General features: G+C 49.8%; 1 protein-coding gene across 3 annotated transcripts in view; it reads right to left on the reverse strand.

The window, feature by feature from the left end:
• GALNT10 (polypeptide N-acetylgalactosaminyltransferase 10) overlaps nt 1–3,573 on the reverse strand; it is an 82,133-nt gene extending 78,560 nt beyond the window's left edge. For 2 of the 3 annotated variants that reach the window (XM_031598236.2, XM_090151169.1), the window contains exon 1: nt 3,254–3,573. In XM_031598236.2, coding sequence (XP_031454096.1) covers nt 3,254–3,433 — 180 coding nt within the window. In that variant the 5' untranslated portion in view covers nt 3,434–3,573. Of the gene's footprint in view, nt 1–2,989; nt 3,200–3,253 lie in introns of those variants that run through there. The other variant, XM_090151170.1, reaches the window with a different exon arrangement.
• Between the last annotated feature and the right edge of the window lie 8,478 nt (nt 3,574–12,051).

Here is a 12,051-nt window from a genome sequence, read left to right on the forward strand (position 1 = left end):
AACTACACCAAAGTCAATCCTTATTACATTCCACTGGCGAGGAAAAAATACATTGAGCATAGGAAGCTAAGCCAATACTTTTGTTATCAGCAGAACATTTTAGTACCTCCATCCTGTCGTCCCTATCGAGAGCCACCACCCCACCAACGTTGTTGCACACACCATGAAAAAAGGACTTCCCAGTTCATATTGCCTGATGAGCAATCGTAAATCCATTATGATAAAGGATGCTTCTGCACATGCAGTTGTAGTTGAAGCAAGTCAATGCAATATTGACATCTGCAGCATGACCTTGCGGCAGGTCCGCCACAGCTTGAAGCCATCCCTTCTCTGCAGGGTGAGACCCAACCAGCAAAGCTCCAGAAGAAGAAACCCAAGGGCAGAAAGAAAGAACCCAGACCTGAACCACGGTGTTGAAGCACTCTGTTAATTTCAACCACCATAATCTTTCCACTGAAAGGGTAAATACAGAAACAATTAATTGACCAGGAACTTCTGCAGAAACAATCCACCATAACCTTCTCAGGAATATATTTACACGGCTCCTCGTTGCTTAACTTTCTGATAGCTTTGTTTCACTTGTTCGACTTGTTAAACAAGTCAAAGGTAGCCTGCATGGGTACACTGCCCTCGTGAAAGTAACATGCAGCACAGGTGCACCACTACACAAACTCTATGCATAATTTAAACATCCAAATCTTAGCACTGCAACTGTATATTCCAGGAATTCTTTTACCATTTTAATCCAACTGCATCTTAAAACTTCTCTCTCCTTTTGCTGTAACTCCGGGAGATAACATTACAGAACAGCACGCAGTATTTGAAAGAAAGAATGAGCACGAACAGAGATCTCACTGAAACCCTCATTTTGTGTCACGTCTAAAATGCCTCCAATACAGACACAAGCCTGCACAAGAAGGCAAATTAAAGCCAGAAATAGACAAAAAACAAATCTTTTCTGACTGCAACGAATATTGATTTTTATGATACAGCCTCCTATGGTCTTACTAGTTTTGGTGTTAAGAAGTCAGCCCTTCTGTATGGCTTCACGAGCTAGCAGACAAACAGCACATTCATTACAAGCTGGAAGGTGATGAGCTGTACAAAACTGTGAATGGCTGTCAGGACCATTGGAATCATCAGCACTGAGGATGCCCGACAAACTCTCTGCAGTCAGCTGGCAGATAACTCTATGACAACAGTAAAAAAAAAAAACAACAAACAACCATTTGTTTTATCTTTATTCTGCTTCATCTGAAATTATTTTCACTGTGGCAGCCAGCTGTCCTTCAGGGTACGTTTTCCATTGCTCAGTGTAACTGCAGTTATCACTTCAGGGCCCAGTCCTTGAAAAATACACACATATGATACACAGATGTCTTTGCTATCAGACCCACTGCGACCCACAGCTCCACACTAATGAGAAAGGAAGGTCGAGCCTCCATCCTATACCCAGCAGCTCTGGTTTGCACAAGCACTGGAGCTTTCATTTCAAATTCTCCTGCAATCAGCACAAATATTTCCTGCCCAGTTCAACATACCCTCAAAACAAAACAGACCTCAAAATTTATGGACAGCTGTCATGCTTCAAACAGCTATAGGATAAAGAAAAATAGAACGAACACTCTGCATAGCACAGGCAGTATGACATATCTTCCTTCTGAGATGACTGAACATATACTGAAATCAGCAGTGATGCACTGCACTGTAGAAACTGCCAGGCTTACAGCTCTTCTTCCCCAAAGCCCACAGCTCAGGGACCATTTTGGAAGACCAAAAAGAAGAAGCAAGCCTGTTACCATCTTTTCTGCTGGTCTAGACTTAACCAAAATTATCTGCTACCTCCACAGCAAGGAACTTTGAAGCCTCCCAAGGATAATTACCAGCTTCCACCTTCATAATGCCTAGAAGCCGCAATTTTACATTGGTCTTCACCTTGCCAAAACGCCAACTATGCAAAGCTGTGCAGCAGTGGCCTGCAGGGCTGGGTTTTGTCAGCCATGCAAAATAGGCTGCCTGCACACAACACAAGCCCAAGCACAAGTACCATTAGGCTTGCTACAAGCACTGCGTGCATTAAAAGGATTTCTGTGCAGTCTTGAGGGTCAGCTGCACAACTGCTATATGGCACACAACCACCTCTTTCCCCATCAGCATGGGGCACGAGCAGATGACGACGATGATCACACCTGGGCTTAATCCCCAATGCTCACATCTGGAAAGCATTTCTTTGGGAAGGAAGAGCCCAATCCCAGCTTGGCTACGCCTTGTTCCAAGAGAGAAATTGCCACAGGAAGTTTCTCTACCTTTACGGTGCAGTCATAATGGCAAGTCTCCAAGGAGGGAAAGATTTAGACAACCAAGAGTTTTAAGTGGTTCCGAAGAAGGAAAGTCTTGTGAAACAGCAGCTGAAATGGTAGTTACACACTGACATTTCAAGCTTTCACGTCCCCATCATTCTTAATGGTACGGAGCCAAACCAAGAATTGGATAAAGCAATTACATTGCCAGAAGTAAAACAGCTAAGCTGAGCTTACAAATGTCTGATTTGGGTGATCTAGCGCTGCTGTCTCTCACACGGAGCAGAAGGGTTTGTCTGTTAGATGTACAGCTACACCACCGGGACGAGGAAGGAACGCAGCCACTCGCTGCGATGCCACTGAGCAGTGGGCACAGTGTGAAGAGCTGAGGGACAACCCGGAGCTCCTCCTGTCCTCAGGGACGGCTGGGCTCTGCAAGTCCTTACCACAGAGCCTGGGGGCACCAGGTGTAAAAGGAGCTGCTCGCTGCCTGCACCTGAAGCAGGTAAGGAGAAATGGAGCGGACGGCTCTCCTCTGGGAGGCAGAATCCTGTAAGGATGGGACAAGCCTTCCTCTTTCCCTAGAGCAAAGAGCTCGCTTTACTCCCTCGCCGCGCTCAGCCGAAAGGCAAGCAGACCCCCGGCGTCCCACCTGCAGCCCATCCCCGCGCAAAGCCCTCATCCCTCACCTTACATAAAGGCAGACCTCGCATTCCCCACGGAGAGCAACGACGCTCCCCAGCGCATCCCGCCCGGTCGGGCAAAGCCTCCCCCGGCCCTCCCCGCGCCAGTTGGTGTGGGCCGATCCCCCCGTGCACTCACAGCCAAAAGGGGAGCGCTCAGCCCACCGCCCCCCGCCCCGCGCACGCAGGACCGCAGCGCAGCTCAGCGCTCGCCCCCCGCAGCCGCTCAGCGCGCCGCCCGGACCCGCTCAGCGCACCGCCCCCACTCACCGCCGCCTCTCCTGCCGCCGCCCCCGGCGGCCCCACGGCCGCCCCCTCCCCGCCGCTCGCCCCGCCGCCCTCCAGCTGCCGCTCGCGGTACAGGGACCAGAGCCCCACGTTGGGCAAGAAGACGAGAGCGGCCAGCGCCAGCCCCACCGCCTGCAGCAAGCGCTTCTGCTTCCGCCGCATCGGAGCCGCCGCCGCCGCCACGAGGAGGGGAGGAAGACGGAGCGCGGAGCCGCCCTGACGGAGCGCAACTTGCTCAGCGCGCGCGACGGCGGCGGGCGGCAACTCGGGCACTTCCGCTCCGTTCCGCGCGGGGGGCGGAGCCGACGAGGCCACGCCCACCCCGCCTGGAGGAGGAGGGGCGGTCCCTCCTCGAGCCCCGCCCCTCCCGCCTCGACCCGCGGGGGCGGTGCGGGGAGCGGCGAGATAATTGCTGCGGAGCGGCCCCGCAATTAGCGCCCTGGTGGAGATCTTCGTGGTAATTAAGCTGCCTTCCTCCGGCCCATAAACCAGATGATGGATAGTCACGGGATGGCTTGTTTATTTATTTATGTATTTTTCTCTTTTAAATAAACAAGCGGCGGCTTAAATAAACCGCTCTCCCAAAATTAGGGATCATTTCTTAATGGCAAAGAGCCCTGGGGGTGAGCAGCACCAGCAACGAACCCCGTGCGAACAGCAGCACTGTGACCGCAGCACCCTGCGGGGCTGCCGGGGACACAAACACGGCCCTCTTCCAACGTAGAGCCCCGAGGGAAACGTTCCTTTTCCTCGAACAACAGCAACAGAAAGTGCATGAGAACGTCACGACCCCCCGGCAGAGCGCGTTGGGGTATAACCGAAGTTCTCAGCCCGCTAGGTGGCGGCTACCCGCATAGTCAGGCGCTGAGAGCCCCGATTTCGAGGAAAACACAGAATTGGGAGAAGAGTTCTGAGCCCCACTCCTTCTTTCCTATTAACTATAGAAGAGAATTGATTGCCAGCTTATTTCTTTTCTGGAGCTGTTAGCGCTTGCATTGTTCCTCCTTGAGCAGGGACAACAGAGCCCCGAAGTTCCCCTTTTCCTGCCCCAAAAGCAAAGTGAGCGCCTTTCCTCATCACTGAGCACCCCCAACAGCATCGAGAATAAAGCTGCACTCACATTACCCACGTTCCTGTGGGCAACACTGATCGTAGCTGGACAGTTGGACTAGATGGCCATAGAGGTCTTTCCCAACCTTAATGATCCCATCCCATCCCACCCCACCTCATCCCATCCCAACCTATCCCACCCAGGCTGCAGAGCTGCACGACCTCAGAGCAGACCACAGAATGTCGTGCTGCCATCTGGACCCTTATAACGACAGCCCATCCCTTTGCCTCCGTGCTCTTTGAAGAGTGGTGGGGAAGCAGCAGACGGTTTTGTAGGTATGTGCACAGGATTACATTCTGCCCTTGGCAGAACATCCTCATTTATATAAAGAAATGACAGCCACAAAGTTTGAGAGTTAATTAAAACAAAGCTACTAGCTGGCTTGACATATGTTTAAATTTGGGATTCTGAGCCTGCTTGCTAAATTAAATGTTTGCTTCGTAGATTGACTTCAGCAGAGTTGCACAAGATTTAACAGGGAACAGAATATGTCTGATGCTGCAGGTAAATCAGTGCTGAGCCTGGAAGCATCCTGAATGATGAAACCAAGTGAAGAGCCAAATAGGGATTGCAGTGATCATACCTGAAATGAATGCCCCAGGTTTTCCTTCCCAAGTCATTGTGGACTGCAAAACCACATACAGCTCATGCAGCCATACATACAATCATAGAATGACTTGGTTTGGAAGGGACCTTAAGCATCATCCAGTTCCAACCTCATTGGGGTTCCATCCACCAGTGGGGCTCTGATAAATGGATGGGTTCCATGGGGTGAGAGAGCAGGTTGTGGGCACTGCAGCTACGAGTGCACATTGCAATGCCCATGCCCTCCAGTTGGGACCTTTCCAACATTTGTCATAGTGGAGACTGGGGGACCCAGCAGGTCCCCAAGCAGAGCCTGCAAGCCAGGAAAACCTGGCTTCAGCCAAAGCCATGGGTGGTACCAGCACACGGCTTTGGCACATTGCTGTAAGACTGCTTCACTGACTTCTTCCACTAACAGCCCAACGTTTCTCCCTCTCCTCTTTCTCATGAAGTGTTTCGGTGGAGACAGCTCTCATTTTGGCCTATTGGATGTAATGCTTTGGGGATTAATTGGGTGCATGCAAAATAAATGTGGATTTGTTTCCGAGACGGAAGAAAGCCTGTGGATATTAAGCCTCGAGCTGGAAAGGGAAATGGTATACCTTGCTGAAGCACTTTTCAAAACAAATATAGGACGCATTAATCGCTGCTCAATCCCCATTTGGAAGCTCTCTTTGCTAGCAAGCTGGGTCACCTGGCTTCCAGCTCATGTGCTGAGATGCTGAGAGGCAGAATGCAGCAAAAATGGGTAAGGGCTGGTGCTGCCTTGGTGCTCCTGCAGGGGTGGGTGATGGAAAGTGTCCATGAGCTCTGTGTCCCCCCTGTGCCTGCTGTGAGGTGGCACCCAGGACGCAGGTCCTCCACAAGCCCTTTGGCTGGGCTCTGGGGTGGATGTTGGTATGCTGGCAATGCTCCTTTCTGCAAATCTAGTTTTTAACCATGAGGAGAAAAGGAAAAAAAAAAATCTCTAAATAATAAATGAACCTCAAACATGACCGTGTCACAACAGGACTTTTTTTTCTTTGGCATTGCTTTATCCTTCAGCATTTATTGGTTGAAGTTCAGCTCATATCTCACGTGAATGGAATTGATTTGTTGTTTCTCTTTCCTGTATTTTTCCCCCAGAAAAGGCAATGTGCTGTGCTCAGCAACCAACCCACCTGTGGGCAGGAGTCAAGCCCTGCTCTGCAGCCCAGCAGATGCTGCTTCTGACATGCTGGGGTGCCCCCAAACCTGGGGGATGGGCACTGGAGATGCTGCAAAAGCACAGGAGTGCTTGAATTGCTTGAGGAGGTGAGGGTGACTGCAAGATTTTTAAAAGCAGCTGTGAGCCCCAGCCCTGTGGGTGGGCATCCAGACCTTGCAGGAAACGGGAAAGAGCACCAAAAGCAGTGGAGTAAGGGAAAAACTAGGGAACTAAAATGGGAGTTCTCTGTGTTGAGACTGACTTTGAGGTTAATCTGCATGGGATGGACCTATGCACAGGTTCTAGCAGAAAAAGAAATAAAATAAACTAGCCAGTGTTCCCCATGGATTCACCTGGTTGAACCAAATCCCCACAGTCAACAGAGAAATCTGCTGCATTTGCTTTGGGCGAACAGAGGCAGCAGCATGGGACACGGCCAGCCTGCTGCTAGAGCAGAGCGTGAAGCAAAGAGATGGTGGGCCTCATTCATCCTACACAGTGCAAACAGTTGTGTGATTATACCAGCATTCAGCTTTGCAAGGGGATGTGTGTGTTTGTTTTTTTCCCAGGAGCAACCCAAACCCTCACCCACTCCCAGGCTGAGGTACGGTGCGTGGCAGATGTGTGGCAGATGTGTGGCTCTGGGGGCTGTGTGGCTTTGCTGCACTTTCTGAGCACAGGAGGATGCTAACAAATCTTGGCATGGGGATGAGGAGGGAGAGGGTCTCCTGCTGCTGTCTGCTCACGTAACCTTATTACAAAAGAAAGAAAACCGCAATTGTTGTTGCAGTTTTCTGCCTGGCATAGGCAATGAGCCTCGTCTGCTCTCTCTGCTCTGAGTTCAGGTATGCTGCAATGAATCGGACTCGTTCCAAGCCCAGTGGAGACAGCAGGGCTGGCTGCAGTGAGATGTCCCCACATCTCCCTGCCTCCGCTGCTCTGAGCACACGGTGTGTTTTTAGGCCAATATTTCCCATGCTTCCCAAGGGATGTAGAAGCTCACGCTCTAATAATTAAGGCAGCTCTCAGCATTGCAGCCTTCAGCCTCACTTTTTGCTTCTTAGACTTTGTTTCCTGTCACAGCTATTCGTGCATGGAACAGGTAGCAGCATTCCAAATGTGCCAACGTGGCTTTAGCTAGAATGAACTGAAATGTGTACATGACAGCAACGCAGAGCTGACACTGAGAGAGGTTTGCAGCCATGAGCCTTGCAGCTGGGAGGTTTCCTAGGAAGAGCTGTGCAGAACTGTGCTGGACCTGGTGAAGAGCTTTGCTCCACACTAGATCCCTGGGTGCAAGCTGGGTGAGAGGAGCACTGTGTGGATCCCAAGTCTTCTTCATGGTGGAACTGCAGTAGTTATGGAACACCTCCATGCTCAGGCTCTTCTTTATTTGCAAAGTGGGAGAAACTCTGCTTGCACTGAACCTTATGGCAAAGGGAAAGAGAAATGAAGATGCTTAACCCAGCACTAACTCTAATGCTGAAGACAGCCAGGAGAATGGAAAAAGTAAAGCTGGTTATGAGAGAGTTTAAGTGAAGTGCATAAAAACTTAAATGATACAGATCATCACATCTTGAGTTACTGCACTCAGTCCCACTACGGGGAAAAGAGCACGAACTGTGAAATGGAAATAGAGGAGAATTCTGTCCAGAATTCAAGAAGTGCCTTTCAAGTAGCGAAATATCAGCACAGGAGCTGATCTATGGAGCAAGGCTGGGTGGGCACATGGGGTCCTCCATGGGAAGATAACATCATGGAGCAAGCCTGGGGCTGAGCACAGGTCACCACTCTGAGTGGGTGGCCTGGGCACAGATCCCCCCCCATGGACCCCAGCAGAGTGTGTGGCAGCTTAAGTGGCTGCTGCCCAAAGAGCATGTTGCTGAGCCAGCCCCGCTGAGCACTTTTCCAGCAAGGGGCTGCTCTCTGCTTCAAGCAGGTCCTCTCTGAGGGCTCTCATGTTCAAGAGCCATAAGAAAACCAGGTCCTTTGTGCTTCATTTTCCCTCTCTAAAGGGAAAGGCAGGAAACACCACACTTGAGCTCAGTGCGTGGTGCTGCCTTCATCCCCAGGATCCCAAACTTCCTTCCTTCTCCTCCTCCTGCTATCTGCAGCTCATCCCTTCCTGCTCCCAGTCTATGGACTGCAGGGATGTAGACCATGACACCAGCCCTAGCAGCATGCCCAGGTCCCCCTTTCCCTCCCTGAAAGAAATAAAAGCTGCTGTGTCCCAACCTGCCCAATACAAATCTCACTGGGGAGCTGTCAGGGCACTCAGAGCTGTGTTTAATGGAGCATGCAATGACCCAGTGATTCTCTGTCACACACTTTGCATTTTGTGCTCTCACAGGTGGGGATCTGAGCTGTGTGTTTGTTACGTCGATATCATATGCAGTTTTGTTTCTAGATCAGAAGGAAACTTCCTAACGTCTTTCTCTTTTTTTTTTTTTTTTAATCTTCTGTCTCTTTTTTTAAGGGCTCTCAAGGTGCTTTACCAAAGAGAACTGCTATTATATCATTTCAGTGTTGTATCGAGTGGCTCACTGTACCCCCAGCAGGGATGTCTGGGGGCTGAGAAGCCCAATGCCCGTGCCCTTGTCACACACACACAGAGGACACTGCCACTACAGCATCTCCTCTCCAGTGCCCAGCCCATCCCTGGTGCTGGAAACCCCCTGCAAGTCAGAGAGTGTCCGAGCTGGGACGTGGAGAGCAGTCAGCAATCACTGGACAGGAAGACAGAAATTAAAGCCATAAAAAAGCAGCTGACAGTATTCTTTTGAGCCTTCCCAGACATAAACCCTCTGCTCTGTGGACACTTGGGTCTCTCATCAGCTCGCATTGTTTTGTTCCTCCGTGTGCTTTTCGTCTGGTCGAAGAGAACAGAAATGTTATGGCAGGGAGGGAAGACGGGCTATGAAATGCTGCGAGCTGCCGGTGTGTTTTGAGTTGCTTTATTCTGAATCAATATTGAACTGAAGAGGAATTATAAATCTAGCAGATTACAGCTGAAGCAATGCCAGGGCATCTGTTTCCAGATATTTTCTTTTCTTTTCTTTCTTTCTTTCTTTTTTTTTTTTTTTTACTAACTAGAGCAGCTGTTTTTACAAGAATCCACAGTAAAAGACTTATTAAAACAAAAGGGGAAAAGAAATAACAATAAATGGGAGATATATAGCAGACAAGGAGCAGCAGAGATGCGGGGCTGGGAAATAAATGGAAGAGAGGAGGAAGAACCAGCAACTGAATGTTTGTAACCAGCACCAGGCGCTACGAAATCTGGAAGACATTTGTTTTACATGACAGCAATCCCAAGCCCCAGGATTTTGCCGGGTGATTTATGATGTCTGGCAGCTGTTGCAGGGGTTGAACTAAGCACAGCAGAGAGAGAAATGTGGAAATCACCCTGAGCACTGGCATGTCGTTCAGTGACGGGGGAGATTTATGGGTGGGAAGCAGATGGGGTGGATGGGAGTTCCTGGAGGTGGGGTTCCAGACACTTCACTTTGCTGTCTATGATCAGATTTAGCTTTGGTGGCATTCAGATTGCCATTAAGGCTGTGGCTGTGTAACGGAGGGCATTCACACAGCTTAAAGCCTCACTGCACATCACTGGGGTGATGTGACCGACACATCACAGCCCAGCCAAGGATGAAATAATGCAGGGAGGGGGAAGAACCTGGAGGTCATGGAGTCTATCACACGGCCTCACCCAGCCTCTGTGGGTCACTGGGAGGCACGAACCCATGCAGATTTGCTGAGTCCATCATCAGTGGCCCAAACCTCCCTAATTGCATCCCTGCCATGTTTTGATCTTTCTCTAACTTCCTCCGTTTGACTTTCCAAAGGCTCAAAACCTTGGAAAAACTTCCATTTTCACAGTAGCAGTGTGCAGGATTTTCCCCATGCCATCCCAAATAAATGATGCTCAGGATCTGGGCAATGGTTTCAAGCTAAAAGAGAGGAAATTTAGATTAGATATAGGGGGAAAAAAATTACAATAAAGCACGGGATGCCCATAGAGGTGGTGGTTGTCCCATCCTGCTCTGCTCCTGGTGCCAGGAGTGACCACGGTGCTCCTGACCGGCGCTGATCCCACCATGGGATGTGCTCCTGTACCCCCTGCTGCACCACACGTTGCCCCTTCCAGCCGCTGGGGATATGGCCTTGTGTTTGCTCTGGGTTTATTGATTCATTTTGCAACAATGCTCCGTAAATGGATTCATTCTTGCAGTTATAACCGAGTCGATGAGAGCTTGGGAAGTGGAGATGGAAAGAAAGCTGAATAGAAATCGAGCCCGAAATACGACAACCGCAGAATGAATGCATCTCCTAGGTGTGCAAAAATGCAATAAATGTCTCTCTGCACCGAATGGACAAACTCTGTCTGAAAACCTAATTTTTGATCTCTTTTTCCCTCAGCCCTCTCCATTAAACGAGCAGAGTCAGAATTCTCTTCTTTTTCCTTTTCTCTGCCTTGTGTCTTTAATTGCTAAATCTTCCAGGCACGGATTGTCTCTTCTAAAGCAGCTGAGGACCGTTGTGCACAATGGCCCTCCAGTCGCTGCTGGAGCTCCAGGATGCAATCCAAAGCGAAATTATTCACTGAAATTTGCAGTCAGCTCACAGAGAGCCGCTGAGCAGGAAGGAAGCAATCTCCACCTAATCCACAGTTTGATGCAGATTATTCATACGGTCCTGCTGAAGAGTTAATACACTCGATCGGGACAGAATCGAAACGATGCCGACTTAATATGATGGAAAATAAATAGAATCTGCTTTCGAAGGATGCATTGACTGAGCTGTCATGTCTGATGCTGGGGAGACAAGAGTCTACAAGGTTCAGCTTAATGTAGCGTGGAAATGTATTGGGTTGTATTTATGCCCATATACAATACTTAACCGGCTATTGTGCTGATTAAATATTTAATTAGCTGTCTGTGAGGGGAAATGCACCATTAGTCTATAGGGAATTACACTGTTCCTCGAGTCTGCTCTTAAATAAAATGTGTAATTCATTGTCACTTAAGCGTAATGTTAAGTGCACATTAAGGAGGTGTTTTCAAGAGGAATAAATGCAAAAAGTAGTTGCTGGTGTTGGGTTGGGTAGAGCTGCGTGTGCCTTGTGGGCATCCTGGGGCTGCTCCTGGCTGCTCCTTCCAGAGGAAAGGCTTTGGGGCTCTCTGCTCTGCCAGGCAGCTGTTGGAGGTGGAGTGCTGGTTGTGGTGGGCTGCAATCACTGTGCACCTGATCCAGGTGCTGGAGCAGACTTCTCACTGCAGATGGACCTAAACCAAACCCAAAGGCTTTGGCACGGTCAGGTTGCTTCATCCTGTGCCCAGCTTCCAGCTGTCAGCACTATGCAGCATGGCTTCTGGGAGCAATCACTGAGATGGGATTCCCACAGCACTTCCAGCTCTTCTTTTATGCGCTTCGCATGGGAGATGCAAGGTTTGCTTAGCAGCCTCAAGCCTTGGGGAAGAATGGATCTGGGTTCAAGCCATGACTTGGCATCACGCTTAATTATAAGGTGAATATAATGAAGAACTGAAAAAAAAAAAAAAAAAGCTTACATCTCATCTTTTCTCATGGCATGAAACTGAGACCAGAATCCCAATGACACGGTGGGACATGGCACATCCCAGTGCTCCATTTGCTGCTTCGTATCTATCAAAGGCGCTGTCTTGCAGACACAGCTGGGCTGGGTGGGGTTGCAATGAGAGACCAGGTTGGGATGGGCACAGTGTCACCTCCAGCCAATATTGCTGCAGGCGGGGCTGTGGGAAGCTGCAATTTCCCTGCGTGAGAGCGAGGGGCCACGATGCTCAGCCATGCCATGGCTCCCTGCCATGCAGAGGATGGGATGCAGAGCCTACACTGGGTCACACTGGAATTCAC

This window comes from Phasianus colchicus, chromosome 15 (assembly GCF_987193195.1).
Source record: "Phasianus colchicus chromosome 15, bPhaCol1.hap1.1, whole genome shotgun sequence".
Classification (NCBI taxonomy): Eukaryota; Metazoa; Chordata; class Aves; order Galliformes; family Phasianidae; genus Phasianus; species Phasianus colchicus.